This window comes from Molossus molossus, unplaced genomic scaffold, assembly GCF_014108415.1.
Source record: "Molossus molossus isolate mMolMol1 unplaced genomic scaffold, mMolMol1.p scaffold_m16_p_3, whole genome shotgun sequence".
NCBI lineage: Eukaryota > Metazoa > Chordata > Mammalia > Chiroptera > Molossidae > Molossus > Molossus molossus.
The window spans coordinates 123,921,953-123,935,415 of NW_023425366.1; the positions used below are offsets into that span (position 1 = coordinate 123,921,953).

At 58.8% G+C, this 13,463-nt stretch overlaps 3 protein-coding genes across 6 annotated transcripts; all 3 read right to left on the reverse strand.

Annotated features, from left to right (window-relative positions):
- Positions 1 to 19: 19 nt before the first annotated feature.
- PAGR1 (PAXIP1 associated glutamate rich protein 1) lies at positions 20 to 3,073 on the reverse strand. The gene is made up of 4 exons (XM_036280054.1): positions 2,991 to 3,073; positions 2,171 to 2,672; positions 1,886 to 1,968; positions 20 to 465 (listed from the first exon to the last, which is right to left on the reverse strand). Exons 2-4 carry the CDS (start codon positions 2,650 to 2,652, stop codon positions 266 to 268), a joined length of 765 nt encoding a protein of 254 aa, XP_036135947.1. The 5' UTR covers positions 2,653 to 2,672; positions 2,991 to 3,073; the 3' UTR covers positions 20 to 265.
- A 330-nt stretch (positions 3,074 to 3,403) lies between these two features.
- Positions 3,404 to 7,083, reverse strand: PRRT2 (proline rich transmembrane protein 2). 2 transcript variants are annotated; one of them, XM_036280015.1, is made up of 4 exons: positions 6,980 to 7,083; positions 5,356 to 6,294; positions 4,855 to 4,987; positions 3,404 to 3,788 (listed from the first exon to the last, which is right to left on the reverse strand). In XM_036280015.1, the coding sequence occupies exons 2-4, from the start codon at positions 6,229 to 6,231 to the stop codon at positions 3,712 to 3,714; spliced, it is 1,086 nt and encodes a 361-aa protein (XP_036135908.1). In that variant the 5' UTR covers positions 6,232 to 6,294; positions 6,980 to 7,083; the 3' UTR covers positions 3,404 to 3,711. The 2 variants fall into 2 exon arrangements, with proteins under 2 accessions (XP_036135908.1, XP_036135909.1); XM_036280016.1 differs by lacking the exon at positions 3,404 to 3,788 and adding an exon at positions 4,221 to 4,681.
- Positions 7,084 to 7,931: 848 nt separating this feature from the next.
- MAZ (MYC associated zinc finger protein) lies at positions 7,932 to 13,144 on the reverse strand. Of its 3 annotated transcripts, none has more exons than XM_036279987.1 (6): positions 13,070 to 13,144; positions 12,379 to 12,465; positions 11,457 to 12,295; positions 10,982 to 11,045; positions 10,540 to 10,711; positions 7,935 to 9,199 (listed from the first exon to the last, which is right to left on the reverse strand). In XM_036279987.1, exons 1-6 carry the CDS (start codon positions 13,103 to 13,105, stop codon positions 9,042 to 9,044), a joined length of 1,356 nt encoding a protein of 451 aa, XP_036135880.1. In that variant the 5' UTR covers positions 13,106 to 13,144; the 3' UTR covers positions 7,935 to 9,041. The 3 variants fall into 3 exon arrangements, with proteins under 3 accessions (XP_036135879.1, XP_036135880.1, XP_036135878.1); XM_036279985.1 differs by lacking the exon at positions 13,070 to 13,144 and adding an exon at positions 9,504 to 9,728 and having other exon boundaries at positions 8,103 to 9,199; positions 12,379 to 12,737; XM_036279986.1 differs by lacking the exon at positions 13,070 to 13,144 and having other exon boundaries at positions 7,932 to 9,199; positions 12,379 to 12,737.
- Between the last annotated feature and the right edge of the window lie 319 nt (positions 13,145 to 13,463).

Sequence of the window (13,463 nt, forward strand, 5' to 3'; positions counted from 1 at the left end):
CACAACTGCTGAGACTCCAGCTACAGCCCCTCCTCTAAGAGAAGATAACTTTGTATTTTTTATTTTCAATTCAGAAATTTCAACCCAGGTCTCCAAACAGATGTTCAACAGAAAACATAAACACACACGTGTCCTCTTTCTGGCAGGGTGCTGTGTTGAGAGCTTGGAGTTTCTCTCTTCATCCTAAGTTTCCCAGCACCCAGGGTTAGGGAAGGAAGGCCGAGGCCCCAGCAGGCACACACACTGTACCCTATGGCAGCACCAGTCAGTATTTCCGCTGCCGGGGGAAGAGACTACTCCCTGAGGACCGTAGTGGGGGGCTGGTGGGGCTTGGGTCCTCTGAGTCCAGGCTGAACAGGTCCCTGCCAGTACGAAGGATCTGCTCCTCCAGCTTCTTGTGTCGCTTCATGTCTGAGAGAACTTTGTCCAGGCGGGCTTCCCGTTTCTGGCTCCGGGCTGAGCTTCCTGGAGAAGGGAATGTGGAAGGGTGTGAGACTGTGTGCAGCTGCCTGGCTGTTACTAATTACCTGGGGAATTACCAGGGAAGACCATCCCAGGCAGTGGAAGGGCAAGTGCAAAGGCCCCAGGGTGGAAACAGGGAGGTCTGTTCCCTAAAGACTATAAAGAGCTGGAGAGATGTGAAAGATGAGGCCAAAGAAATGGGGTGGAGACCATGATAAGGGGTTGGGATCTCTTATTTTAAATGGAAATGCCTTTGGAAGCCTCGGTGGGGGATTAGATTCTCTCTCAACAAGCTCTCACGTCTCTCCCCAGCAATGGAAACCTTTGGAGGATTTTAAACACAGAAGTGATCTGATTTATATTCTAAAATGATCATTCTGGTCACTGAGATTGGAGGCAGAGAAATCAGTTAGGAGCTACTGCAACTATCCAGACAATATAGATGGTCGCTTGGATAAGGGTTTGGTGTTGAAGGTGACAAGTAGCAGATGAACTTGGAAATGTTGTGGAGACAGAGCTACTGAACTTGCTGCTGCTGGCTTGAATGTTGGAGTAAGAGAAAGAGAAATCAAAAATGGCTCTAAGTGCCCTGGCCAGTTTGGCTCAGAGGTTAGAGCGTTGGCCCTCGGACCATAGAGTCATGGGTTCAATTCTGGTCAAGGGTACATACCTTGGTTTCGGTTCGGTCCCTGGCCCTGGTTGGGGTCATGTGGGAGGCAACCAGTGGATGTGTCTCCCTCATCTTTCTCTCTCTTCCCCCCTCTCACTCTATCTGGAAATCAATGGAAAATATCCCCCGGTGAGGACTTTAAAAAAAAGAAAGAAAGAAAGAAATGTTATGCCCAGATGGTGTGGCTCATGTGGCTCAGTGGTTGAGCATCGACCTATGCACCAAGAGGTCTTCAGTTCGATTCTCCGTCAGGGCACATGCCCAGGTTGTGGGCCCAATCCCCAGTGAGGGGCATGTGGGAAACAACCAGTTGGTGTTCTCTCTCATCGATGTTTCTCTCTCCCTAAAATCAATAAATAAAAATAAAATTTAAAAGAATGGCTCTAAGCATCATAAATTCTAGGAAGGTATATAGGGTGAAAACTGGGTTGGTTAGGAGATGTACACGGTAGTATAGGGGTGTGGATCTAGGTAATAATAAATGATCAGGAAAAATTGGACTTCTGGGGAGATGGAGATAAAAGGAATGGGAGCCATAAGAGGATTACCTGTGATATTCTCTTAAAGAAATATAGTGTTATCAATTTAACCTGAAAGGATGGCACCATTGTGTGAATGCTTTTTCCTGCAGCAACAAGTTGTATAGCAACCAAGGCACCAAACAAAGGCCTCTTTTGGGGAGTCACTTTTTGGGTAAGTGGGAGCATAGGCCCTTCACCTCCCCCCCAACTCTTCCCTCCCTCTTGTCAGTACCTGGGGTGCGTCTCCGATCAATCAGGGAGTCCTTTGGTGTCATTGGCTCATCATCAAAGTCAAATTCTGTGGGTATGTGCGGTCTGGGACAAGTAGACAGAGAGTGAAGGGTGAGGGTGGTCTCCCCAAACATCTACACATGTGCTTCGCCCAGCCTGCCAACTCTTTCTCTCCGGCTCTCTTCCCTCCCTCCATTTTCCATGCTCCGGCTCCCATCTCCCCTCCCTATTTCCTCCTGGCTTCAGGGGGGCAGCCCAAGGACCAGGTGTAAGGGTGTGCCCTCACTTTTCTTCTTCCTCCTCTTTGGCCTCTGGCTCCTCATCGGATCTCTCCTCTTCACTCTGAGCCTCGGGCGTGGGTGGCCGGCGGGGCAGGATCTCAGCCTGAAGCTCCAGGGTACCTTGGGCAGCCAGCAGTTCATAGAGCCGCTGGATTTCGGAGGGGGGCGGCATCCAGGACTGCCCATCCGCGGGCAACTCCACCTCCTCATCGCTGCAGGGCACGCACCAGTCCTCGGATTCTCCCTTGGCATGCTCTTCCCCCTCAGCGCTGGGGGCTTCTCCCTGCACCTCCTCGATCCCAGACCCCTCTGGCTCGGCCTCCTCCCGGACTCCTTCCCCCTCTTCCTCGGCTTTATTGGCCGAAGCCGGAGGGCCTCCGGTATCTCCCACCGCCAGAGCTTGGAGGCCAGAGGTCACTTCCCCTTCTTCAGACAGAGGCGCCGCCGTGGTGGCCACAATGTCTCCATGACCCCGGACAAGGGACATAAGCCACTAGGGAAGATACCCTACGATTATAGGAGAGGCAGGAGTACTAAGCCGGGGACTCCCCCCCGCCCCCCACTCCGAGTAACTGGGCTCCCCAGGGGTGTCTCTAAGGATCTTTCCAACCAATCGGGCTCCAATAGCGGTCCCTGCGACCACACTGCCTGTTCCCAGGAGGGGGCGCTCAATGTCCTCCAAGGACCCCGCCCCACGGATTGAGATCCGGTACTCTGATGTTCTTAGCGAACGGCAGAAACCACTTCCCGCCGGACCGCTCTTCTCGCCGTCACACCGCCCCTCTCCACACCGCGCAGTTCCGCCACCTCAGCCGCCGTACGCACCTGGAGCTAAGGCCCGCCTCGCAGGCCGCGCAGGGTCACAGTACGCAGGCGCACAGAGATGGCGCGGAAGGCTCCGCTCTAGTAAAAGCTACTCGGGGAAAGAAAGCAAGGGAAGGCTTGCACATGCGCAGGTAGGCGCTTGGGCATGATGGGCTTCGGCCCACAGTAAAGATGGCCGTCCGGACGGTGCAGGCGCTTACTACCCAGTAGGTTCTCCCCCCAAAGGCAATACCTGCGCACCCAGTGGCGGGCCAACGTAAGGATCAACTGAGGCTAGAAGCGAGTGTCATGCAATCTCCCTTTATTGGTGTTTCAGATTCATGCAGCATCCGGCATACAAAAAGGGAGAAACAGTTTGATGTATCCCTTTTTTTTTTTTTTTTTTTACTTTTAGTGTTTTTTTCCCCCAGAAAACCCTCTAACTCCGAACCCGCGTCGTAACTCGGTTTCCCTAGCAGACTGTCGCGTGCAACACACTTTCCTCCTTCTCTTAGAAAATAATTACATAGCTCCCAGCCCCTCCGTCACTCCTTGAGGCTGGGAGCTTTGGTCCTATTTTGGGGGTTTCTTCGTTACAAAGCACGTGAATGACTCCAGTCCCCGCCTTTAAGAAACTTGCCGACTGGGTTAAAAAGCCCAGGTGGGACACGTCAACTAAGGCTGACTGAGAAGGGTCAACAGCTGCACCCATCCCTTCTCCCAGGTGCGTTTGGAACAGCGCTCACCACTCCAGCACAAGTCCCCAAAGGAGCTGCGGTTTGCCAGCTCTGTGACCCCGTGGAGCCCTGGAGGCATCACCTGGGTGGTCCCAGCAGAGAACAGCCCCGGGTTAGAGAGTCCTCTCCTGACATCGCTGCCCTTCCCCAGCCTGATCTAAGTGCGGTAGTTTTTGCAGAATAAACGGTGGCAGGAAGGTGGAGGAGAGGATCCTTAGGAGAGGAGAGGATGCTGAGGGGAGATATGGCAGCAAGAGGAACAGGGCGGAGGGTGTGGAGAGGGAAGGAGAGATGGTACTGGAGAGAAAGAAGAAAAGAATGGCTCGGCCGGTGTGGTTGAGCATCGACCCATGCACCAAGAGGTTACCGGTTCGATTCCCGGTCAGGGCACATTCCCAGGCTGTGGACCCAATCCCCAGTGGGGGCATGCAGGAGGCGGCCAATCGATGTTTCTATCTATCTCTCTCTCAAAAAAAAATTTTTTTTTAAAAAAAGAAAGAAAGGAATGGGGGAAGATGGCAAGACAATGAAAGTTGGGGTTGGGGGGAGACCAGGATTGAGGTGCAGGTAATTTGGGAGGTTGGAAGAAGTGCAGGAAGGCTGAGAGAGATGCAGGAAGGCTGAGAGAGATGCAGGGAGGCTGAGAGCAAAAAGAGTTTGGGAGATGTTCAGAGAGGTTTCCAGAAGTGCAGGCATAGAGAGGCCAAGAGGCCGGACCGGCTGCAGGCAGAAGTGCAGGGAGACTGGAAACAGTGCAGGGAGAAGGGGGGCCTACAGTTGGCAGAGGAGCCTGGCAAGATGCAGGAGCAGGAAAAAAGCTGTAAACAAGGCTGCTCAGGCTCCCTTGGTCCCTATGGGTGCGGGCCTGGGCCATCGATTGGGCTCCCCGCAGGGGAGCAGGGGAGGATGGGCCCAAGACAGCTCCCAACAGGAAGAAAAGTCTTGGAATGCAGGGCAGAGCCCCTCACTTATACACTGTGGAAGAGGAGAGGGAGGGACAGACAGAGACAGAGACAGTGGGGGAGGGGGGTGAGACAAGGAGAGACAAAGGAGAAATAGGGAAGACAGACAGGAGAGAGCAGGGGCAGGGGTTAGTAAAGCTGCCCTTGCCAATCCTTCCATTCCTCCCAGCCCAGACCACTACTCACCGCCTAAGTTGATGACACAGGAGGCGATGATGATGAGGACCCCCCCTACCAGCGCCACGATGCTTAAGAGCTTGGCCACTCGACCCAGACGCTGGGCCCCATCCACATCACCTTGCTGCAGACTGTTCCGGGACTGTTAGGGGGAGGAGTGGGGCAGAATGGCCCAGGTCAGGAGAAGCCAGCCCAGCAGGGATCAGGTGAAAGAGTCATCCAGAGGAGATAGGCCAGCCCATAGTGACGGAGGAAGAAGAGTTGGAGAGGTAGGGGGAGGAGGGCACAGGTCAGCAAGGCTGTGTGAAATATGTCTGGACATCCCTCCCACCTGAAGGGGTTAGGCAATAGTGGCTCAGAGGGTGAAGTCCTAGGAGAGGAAAGTAGGGCCCTGTAATTTGGAAGTGAGATCCATGCAGAGAGATAAAACCAGGCTACTCCTGGGGCTCTGTTCCAATGCAGGAAGTGGGGAGCCACAACAGGCTTGGGCCAGGGTCCCATGGGGCTCACCATGACAGCATAAGCGAAGGCCACGATGTTGACAGGCCACATGGGGCAGAAGCAGGACAGGATGGCTAGGATGATGTAGTCCCGAGGTTTCTGGGTGCCTTCACCCCCCTCTACCCCAGACCCTGCTATCTGGGAGCTAGGGTGGCGGCTTAGGCTACCTCGGGGAGATCCTGGATGCCCACTGTGAGCCCTTCCTACTCGGTCCTCCTCAACAAGCTGCTGCAGCACTCGAGGGGGAGCCCCATTGGCTGAGGGGGGGTTTGTTGAGGGCGATGAGTGAGGCTGTGGGGCTGGACCCTCTTCCCCATCACCAGCCTGCAGGGGAACCACCGCCCCATTCTCCTGCTTTTCCCCCACACTCTCAGTCAAGACCCCAGGGGTGGGGTCCTGGGTAGGAGGCTCTGTCTGAAGAGCTGGCTTGGGTGTGGGCTGGGAACCTGACTGGAGGTCCAGCTGGGGAGTGGGCTCTGAGGCTGGCTCAAACAGGCCTGCAGATTCCTGGTCACACCCCTGCTCTACAGTGGCCTCTTTGCTCACTTCTGGCTTGGATGTTGGCTCTTGGCATGCTTCTTTGGGGCTGGAGTTGGCGGTTGGTTCCCCTCCTGGGCTTGAGCTAAGGTCTTTGGCCTTGTCTGTTTCTGGGGCCCCTGTTGGGGTCTCTGTGATTTCTGGAGTCAACCCAACTTTGGGCTCTGAGTCCACAGGGGCCACAGTGATGTCTGGACCTGCCTGAGGGGCCTCTGGCTCATCTGGGACCCCAGCTGGAACCTCTAGAGGGCCAGTTCCAGCCTCTGAATGGCCAGGCCCTTTTCCCTGGGTCTGGGCACCCTCCCTTATCCCCTTCATCTCAGAGACCTCAGAGCTGCTGGCTGCCATCTTGTGATGGGAGAGGGGAGAGGGCCTCTGTGGGGAGACTGGAGCAACAGAGAGCAGCAAATCCTAGAAGAGGAAGAGATAAGCTTGGTGTGAGGAGGAAAGAGGCAGCTCTCAGCACTGCAGCCTGAAGGTTATGCTCCTGTCTTAGGGCCAGTCTTGGGCTGCCTCTGGGGAGAGGAAGAAAAGTTGGGGTTTCCTTTGCCTTGGGGTGGGACATCTCTGGGGAGGAGTGCTCTGCTCAAATTCTTCTGCTTGGACAGCCCTGGGAAGATTAACCCTTTTGTAAACAGAACCTTCCCCATGGTCTCTTCCTGGGTACCCCCAACAAGATCCAGCCTCCCAGATCCTAGCAGATGCCCCGCACCTCAAAATCAAGCTGTGCAGACACCCATACACTCCGACAGACAGACTGAGCAGAGGCCCCATACTCACATTCCACTCCTGCATCCTTCCCTCCTACCTGGGCGTCAGTGGGTGCGGTTTTCTGGCTGCGTATTTGGGGCACAGATGCCCCCGCTCCTTCCTGAGAGTCTTGGGCATTTCCTCTGAGCCCCTTCTCAAGCCCCTCTCCCAGGGATTCCCTTGTCCCCAGGGTGCCCCTGGCGCCTCCTCCTTCCATTGGCTTGGCGCGCCCAGCACCACCAGCCAGTAGGCCTGGCACCCGTATTCCCGTGCAGTGCAGCCCTCCCCAGCGTCTGCAGTCTGTCGGTCCACTCCTACCCCAAGCCTCAGTCCATACCCATCTCACCTCAACGCTGGCCTCTAGACTGCTCCCGCTGCTGCTCCTGCTGCCGCCGCCACCGTTGTTGCAGCAGCCGCAGCCTGGGAGGGAGGGAAGGAGGGAGGCGGCGGGTCTCCCCACCGCTCTGCTAGTCCCCTCCTTTCAGGTCCCCTCCCCTACGCTCTGCTGCCGCACGCGCTGCCCCCGCCCCTCCAGGCCCGCCCTTAAGAGCCACGCGTGCCAGGCCAGCGTTACCCTGGCAACCGGTGGGGGGGACCACTCGAGCCAGCTCCTTGCTTCTTCCCACGCGCACTTCCTGGGGGGTATCCCCTTCCCAAGTCCGGGGCCCCTCCCGCCAACCGTCACCCGGGGTCCTGGCAGAGGCATGGGGTTGGGTGAAACGGAGAAGAGTCTGCGAAGAGAGAGGTCTAGGGAGACAGGCGGGACCGGGTGGACGCACCCCTACGAGAGGAAAGAGGGAGATGAGGCAAAACTTGGGAAGGCTGCAGGGTGGGGTTTCAAGAGAAGGGAGCCTGAAGAAAGTCCCTCTACCAAAGCAGCAGCAACAGAAATTGGTACTGGAAGGCTCAAGAAAAGGGTCCCTGGAAAGGAGAGCAAGACGGGAGGGAATTCCAAGGAGCAGAGCAGAGGCCGCAGGAGCAGTCTGGAACAGCAGTAAGGGGCTGGGCAGAGAAGCCCGAGTGGACAGGGTAGACCATGCCAAGAATGAAAGGGACAAGTGCAGTTTTTATTCTCCACCTTACTGCTCCCAATCCTAGGGCTCAGACATCCTTCCTGGCCCTTCTGCAGCTGTATTATCCATTACCTCACAGGGCTTAAAGGGTGTGTAGATATTTGGCTGGGTTCTAGCAACTGTCTGGGTTTCTAACCCAGGCTCCTCAAACCTGCAGTGGCTGGCTATTCTGGGCCTGTCCAGATCGGGTAGTCCCCAGAGATCTAGGAGTCCTGGAACTTGCTTTCCACAGCCTCTGGAGACTTGGCCTCACCCTGAATCTGGGCTGCCTCTGGGGAGGGAGGAGCCAGAGCTGCACAAGGAGGAGCAAGGCTGGGACTGACACCAGGCCCAAGAAGAAACCTCTTGGGGGTAGGAACAGGGTCTTTGATGAGAGCAATTCATTCAAGTCAGAGCCAGATTTTTATTTAAAATTTATTGTAATGGGATCCACGCCAAGAGGAGGGGGTGAAGGGTAGAGAACATGCAGGGGACACAGGAACACGATGACATGGCCAGGGCCACACCTTCTATCTTAGGGGAGAGGGATGAAAAGGCCAGGGCTGGAGCTGGGGTGGAAGAGGAAAGGGGGAGACACCACAGCTGCCTTCCCCCCACCCCCAGGCAGCACCTCTAGTCCCTGGATCCCCCTATTTACCCTGGCCTCCTAAGGTTTCATCTCATCTTGCCTCTGGCCTAAGTGGCTCCTTTTGCTCCCCTTGACTTGTTTTCCCCTGACAGATTCTTAAGTAGGATGATGCTTAGGGCCTGACCCTAAACAACCCCACCTTATGAAGAAGGTACACCTTTGCCTTCCCTGCTTCTGCCCCTTCTCAAATCTCACCTTTTCCCCTCTCTAGGACAGAATCTTTGATTCCCCTCCTTTCTCTCCTCCCTCCCCCTGGAAAAAAAAAAAAGCACCAACTCCCCAGGGAGGGGCAGCAGACAGTAGGGGGGGGGGGGACTGGAAGGAGAGCAAGAAGGACCATCAAGGGAGAAGGCTCACAAATCCCCGGAAGGGCAGGGCGCAGGGGGTTACAGAGAGGAGAGGGGGTGAGGGCAGTGGCCACTCCTGTCCTCTGCCACCCCTGCCCACTGTCCAGGGAGCTTCAACACAACCAAGGGGACAGATGTGTGTGGGGCCAGGTTTGATAGGGAGGGAAAGGAGCAGGAGAAACAAATTGTTAAAACCTAGTGAATTCCCCTAAGAAAACATTTCTTCCTCCTTTCCTTCAGGAGGCTCCTTGGGTGGTGGGGGAAGCAGTGAGGAGTTGGTGGGAAGGGGGTGGGGTGGGGAGGAGATGGTACCAAGGGGCTTTCCTCCATTCTCCCCTCTCCCCATCACCAACTAGGAGTTCACCAGGGCTGGGAGGGAAGTGGCTGAGAGCTCACAGACACCCCCTCAGCCCCAGAGAGGGAGCCCACAGCTGTGGGAGGGGCTGCCACTGATGCAGCTGCCGCTGCTGCTGCCGCTGCTGCTGCTGCCACCGCCACTGGACAGACCTCACCGGTACCTGCATGGTAAGAAACACCAGATCACAGCGCCATCTGAATGGCAAGAGCCTTGCCCCTTGCCCCAGACTCTTTCCCAGACTCCCTCCCCTGGGACACAGCCGTTGCTCACTTCCTGTTTGGTCCCCAGAGGCTTCGGCCTGCATCCTTACCCAGTTTTCCTGAAGGGCCCTCTCTGTCCCCAAAAGTCTCCCTAACTTGAGTGATAGACTGGACATCCCTGGCCTTCCTGAGATCCCCTATTGGGCCCCTTGAGCCCCCTTGTCCCACACACACCAACCCCCCCAGCCATGCCCAACGCCTTGCCTGGTGGGTGCGGGGGTCCCCCTCAGCAGGTGGGCTGTGGCTGGGGGGCATCTCCCGGGGTAGGGGGGGCGGCCGCCCCTAGATGGGTCTGCATGTGGCCGGCCAGCTGGGCAGGGGTCTTGCAGTGCACGCTGCACAGCTTGCACAGGATGCGGTCAGCCCGCGGGGCCTGGAGCCCATGGTCCTTCACCGCGTGGATGCGCAGGTATGCTGCTGTGGTGAAGCCTATTGGGGGGGGTGGATTGGTATGGGGGATGGGGTCAGCCAGGTGGAGACCCCAGAGACGGGGTTATTCTCCTAGGCTGGGGACGTCCTCCTCAGATGGCCCTGTTCTCCTCCCACATCCTTGGTAACCTGGGGCCAACTACTCTGCTGGGGCTGGTAGGGCACAGCCCCACCGTGAGCTTGGGACCTGGTTGAGTGGTATCCGTTCCTTGGCAATGGTACCCAGAACCCATTCTCCGTGGCTGGGGGATCTCTCCTGGGGTGACAGGCCACTGATACCTAGCCACTTGAAAAGTTGACCCTCAGTAGAGACGGCTGTGTCCCCTCCCTCCAGTGCCCCATATAGTCTTAGCCCAGTTATTCAGCAAATATGCTAATCTATTTAAAAGCAGCTTTCTCTGCTACTGGAGCAGAGTACATGCTTGTTAAACTTGTGCCAATGTACTCCCCACTTGTCCCAGGAGCTGAAGATGAGAACTTGTGGCTGCGCGGCTCAAACCTTGTCTCTCAACCCTTGGACACTGGAGCTCTTGACCACTCCTTCCCCAAAGTAGCCATGTCCTATTCCCATTCTCCCCACGCACACCCAGAAGTTGACTCTTTCTGGTAGATCATCTCTTCCAGCCATGACCTCTTAGAACTTAATGATGTTCAGTGGTCCCAATGTCACTTCATTTGCTTCCCAGAGGGCTCTAGATGCCACGAGCTCTCAGCTACAGCACCTTTAACTCACAACTGTGGAAGGGTATCTAGATTTGTCCCCACCCTTAGGCCCTGCCCCCCCCCCCCCCCAGCATCCCTCAGCATGTACCTTTGTTGCACAGCTCACAGACATGGTGAGGGCCCTGGCTGTGCACCTTCATGTGGTCCGAAATATAAGCCGAGCTCAGCATCTTGCCACATACATGACATGGCACCTTCTCCTCATGTCGTACTGTGTGCGCCCGCAGTCGATCCTTCGTAGCAAAAGCTGCCTCACATTTCTGGGGAAGGGGGAGGGGTGTGGGGGGTGTCAGGAGAGTTAAAGCTTCAGGGAGTGGGGAGAGGGGGGCAAGAGGTTAAAGGAATCAGAGTCTTGGGGATCTTTGATCTGTAGGAAATGGGAGTGAGACGATGAGGCCTTGAAGAAGGGATGAGAAAATGGAGTGAAAAAGCAAAAAGAGAGAAAAAGGGGGTCTGAGAGGCTGAACTCAGACAACTATAATGAGGATCAAAATCATGAAAACCAAGACAGGAAGAGGTGGGCTTCCTACCTCACATTTGAAGGGCCGCTCTGTTGAGTGCACTTGTCTGACGTGACTGTTGAGGTGATCCGGCCTGGGGATATGTTGGGGTTGGGGTTAGGGCCCTGGGGGGTAGAAATGCCCCCAAATCTGCCTAACCTAATACAAAAAGCTTTTCAAAGGTCCCTGTATTTTCTCCCAAGCTTAGGGCTTGAGTCCTAGTTAGGCAGGAAACCCCTCCCCTGGAGCAGGGCGGCCTTGTCCACGCCAAGCTTTCCAACAATCCAAGGACCCACCTCCTTTGCTAAGTACCACCCCCTGCTCCCTGGTAACCCGGAGAGGTTTTTCTCCCTCCTCCCTGGGAGTGGCTCCCAGTCCCCATCCTCAGAAACTTCCTCCCTCCTCACCAGCCAAAGCCAAGCCACCTCCCCGCAGTCCCTCCCTCCCCACCACCTAGTGAGCGGCCAAGGCCCTGGGCCCCGTGCACACAGGGCCCCGTGCACACCGGGAGAAGCTCTTGCCACAGTGGGAGCAGTTGTAGGGCTTGTGCACAGCGCCGTCATGTGAGCGCACGTGGTAGCTCATGCGGTCCTTGCGCTTGAAGCGCTGTTGGCACACAGGGCACTGGTAGGGCTTCTCGTCAGAGTGCGACAGCTTGTGTCGGTTCAGATGGTAGACGTCGCGGAAGGCCTTGCCGCACATCTCACAGGCGTGGTTCTTCCGGATGCGCTTTCCAGAGGCGGTCGTGGTCACTACGCCACCGGCTGCCACTGCGGCCGCTCCACCGCCGGCAGCCGCTTCTCCCCCTCCTCCGCCGGCTCCGCTCAGTTGGGGCACGCTTAGGAGGCTCAGGGGCACCATGGTGGGCATCTTCATAGCACCCGAAGGGACCCGGCCGGCTTTGGCTCCTGTGTGGATGGCCTCGTGCCTCCGGAGATTGTAGCCGTTCTTGAACTCCTTGGCGCACAGGGCACAGATGTAGGGCCCCTTGCTCTTTGTTTTCTTCTCCAAGGCGGATGCCACCGGGGCCACGGCGACCGTCGAGGTTGGGGCTACGACGGCAGTGGCTGCAGCAGAAACAGGGGGCGCGGCCTCGGCAGCGGGCGCCGACACCGGCGGGGGCGGTGGAGGGGGTGCGGGCGGCTGCTTCAGAGCCGCTGTGTCCACTGTGGAAGCTGCGGCCGGGGCTGGGGGCGCCGCAGCAACGGCGGCGGCGGCGGCGGCGGCTGCGGCCGCAGCGGCGGCAGCAGCAGACTCCTGGGCGGCGGCGAGAACCGGGAGCAAGTCCACCTGGAGGGGCTCGGCCGCCGGGGCCTGGGGCGTGGGTGGGGGCGCTGGCGCGGCCTGCGGAGACAAGACACCATGTGGGCCGCGGCCGCGGGTAGGCGCCCTCCCAGCCCGGCCCGCCTTGGCCGGCCCCTACTCACCTGGAATGGACTCTGGGCGCAGCCCTGGGAGGCAAAGAAGCGGGACTGGAGCTCAGCCCCAACCTGCAGGGGGTTCTGGGCGTGACCCTGAGGTGGCGGGAAGGAGTTCATGAGGCCGCCCACCCCCCGGGAGTCCAGGCCCAGCACGGGGAAGGGGGGGGCCAGCAGCGTGCAAGGGAACACGGGGAACATGGCCTCGGCCACGGCGGGGTCCCTGGGGCTCAGCGGGGGCCGGGGGCGCGGGCCGAGCGGGGCCCGGGCTCGGGGCGCTGCCCCCGGCCGGCCGGGCTGGGCCGCACCGAACGCATGGCCCGAGGGCCGCCCCGCTGCCCGCGCACCCCGGCCGGCGGGAGGGAGGGAAGGAGGGCGCCTGGCGGGCCGCGGAGCGCGGCAGCGACAGTGGGGGCGGGAGGCCCCGCGGGGCCAGGGACCGGGGGCGGGGGCCCAGGCGGCGGCAGCGGCGGCGGTTGGAGCCTGGCGGGGCGGGGTGGGGGGAGCGAGGGAGCAGCCTCGGCCCCCGCCGCGCGCGCGCCCAGCCGGCGCCTCGGGGAGGGCGGGGGAGGGCGCGAGGGAGGGAGGGGGACAGCTGCGCGCGCACCGGGCGCGCGGAGGGGGGGTGGGACAGGAGGGAGGGCGGGAGGGAGGGGGTGTGGGAAAAGGGGGTGGGAGGCGGGGGGGAGGGGGTTGTTACCTGGAAGATGAAGCTGCTCCAGTTGCCGGGATCCATGGCGGAGGGAGGGAGGGAGGTGGCTCGAGCTCACCCTGGGGCGGGAGGAGGAGGAGGAGGAGGAGGTGGCAGTGGGGGAGGGGGAATCCAGGGAGGAGGCGCGCAGGGCTGGCGGGAGGGGGAAAGGAGGAGGAGGGTGGGGGGAGCAGAGCACACTGCGCGCGGGGAGGGCGGGCGGGGGGCGCGAGGACACACAAGAGGCTGGAGCAGGCGCGAGCACGAGCGCGCGCGAGGCCAGCGGGAGGGGGGAGGTAGGAGAGGGACTCTGGCGGGAGGAGGGACTGGAGGAGCCGCCCAGCAGCCGGAGTCGTCCCAAGCGCGAGACCCCTGAGAGGGCCGCTGATTGGCTGACGATGGC

What these genes read in the sequence shown, in the direction of transcription:
- MAZ (XM_036279985.1), bottom strand. Translation starts at nt 12,570, where the DNA reads ATGTTCCCCGTGTTCCCTTGCACGCTGCTGGCCCCCCCCTTCCCCGTG. An exon ending in TGTGGCAAGAGCTTCTCCCG is followed by an intron (nt 11,046 to 11,456) that starts GTGTGCACGGGG and finishes ACATATCCCCAG; the next exon opens with GCCGGATCACCTCAACAGTC. An exon ending in AGCGGCCCTTCAAATGTGAG is followed by an intron (nt 10,712 to 10,981) that starts GTAGGAAGCCCA and finishes CCCCTTCCCCAG; the next exon opens with AAATGTGAGGCAGCTTTTGC.
- PRRT2 (XM_036280015.1), bottom strand. Translation starts at nt 6,231, where the DNA reads ATGGCAGCCAGCAGCTCTGAGGTCTCTGAGATGAAGGGGATAAGGGAG. An exon ending in CCTTCGCTTATGCTGTCATG is followed by an intron (nt 4,988 to 5,355) that starts GTGAGCCCCATG and finishes TCCCCCTAACAG; the next exon opens with TCCCGGAACAGTCTGCAGCA. An exon ending in CTGTGTCATCAACTTAGGCG is followed by an intron (nt 3,789 to 4,854) that starts GTGAGTAGTGGT and finishes GGGACCACCCAG; the next exon opens with GTGATGCCTCCAGGGCTCCA.
- PAGR1 (XM_036280054.1), bottom strand. Translation starts at nt 2,652, where the DNA reads ATGTCCCTTGTCCGGGGTCATGGAGACATTGTGGCCACCACGGCGGCG. An exon ending in AAAGAGGAGGAAGAAGAAAA is followed by an intron (nt 1,969 to 2,170) that starts GTGAGGGCACAC and finishes TACTTGTCCCAG; the next exon opens with ACCGCACATACCCACAGAAT. An exon ending in TGATCGGAGACGCACCCCAG is followed by an intron (nt 466 to 1,885) that starts GTACTGACAAGA and finishes TCCCTTCTCCAG; the next exon opens with GAAGCTCAGCCCGGAGCCAG.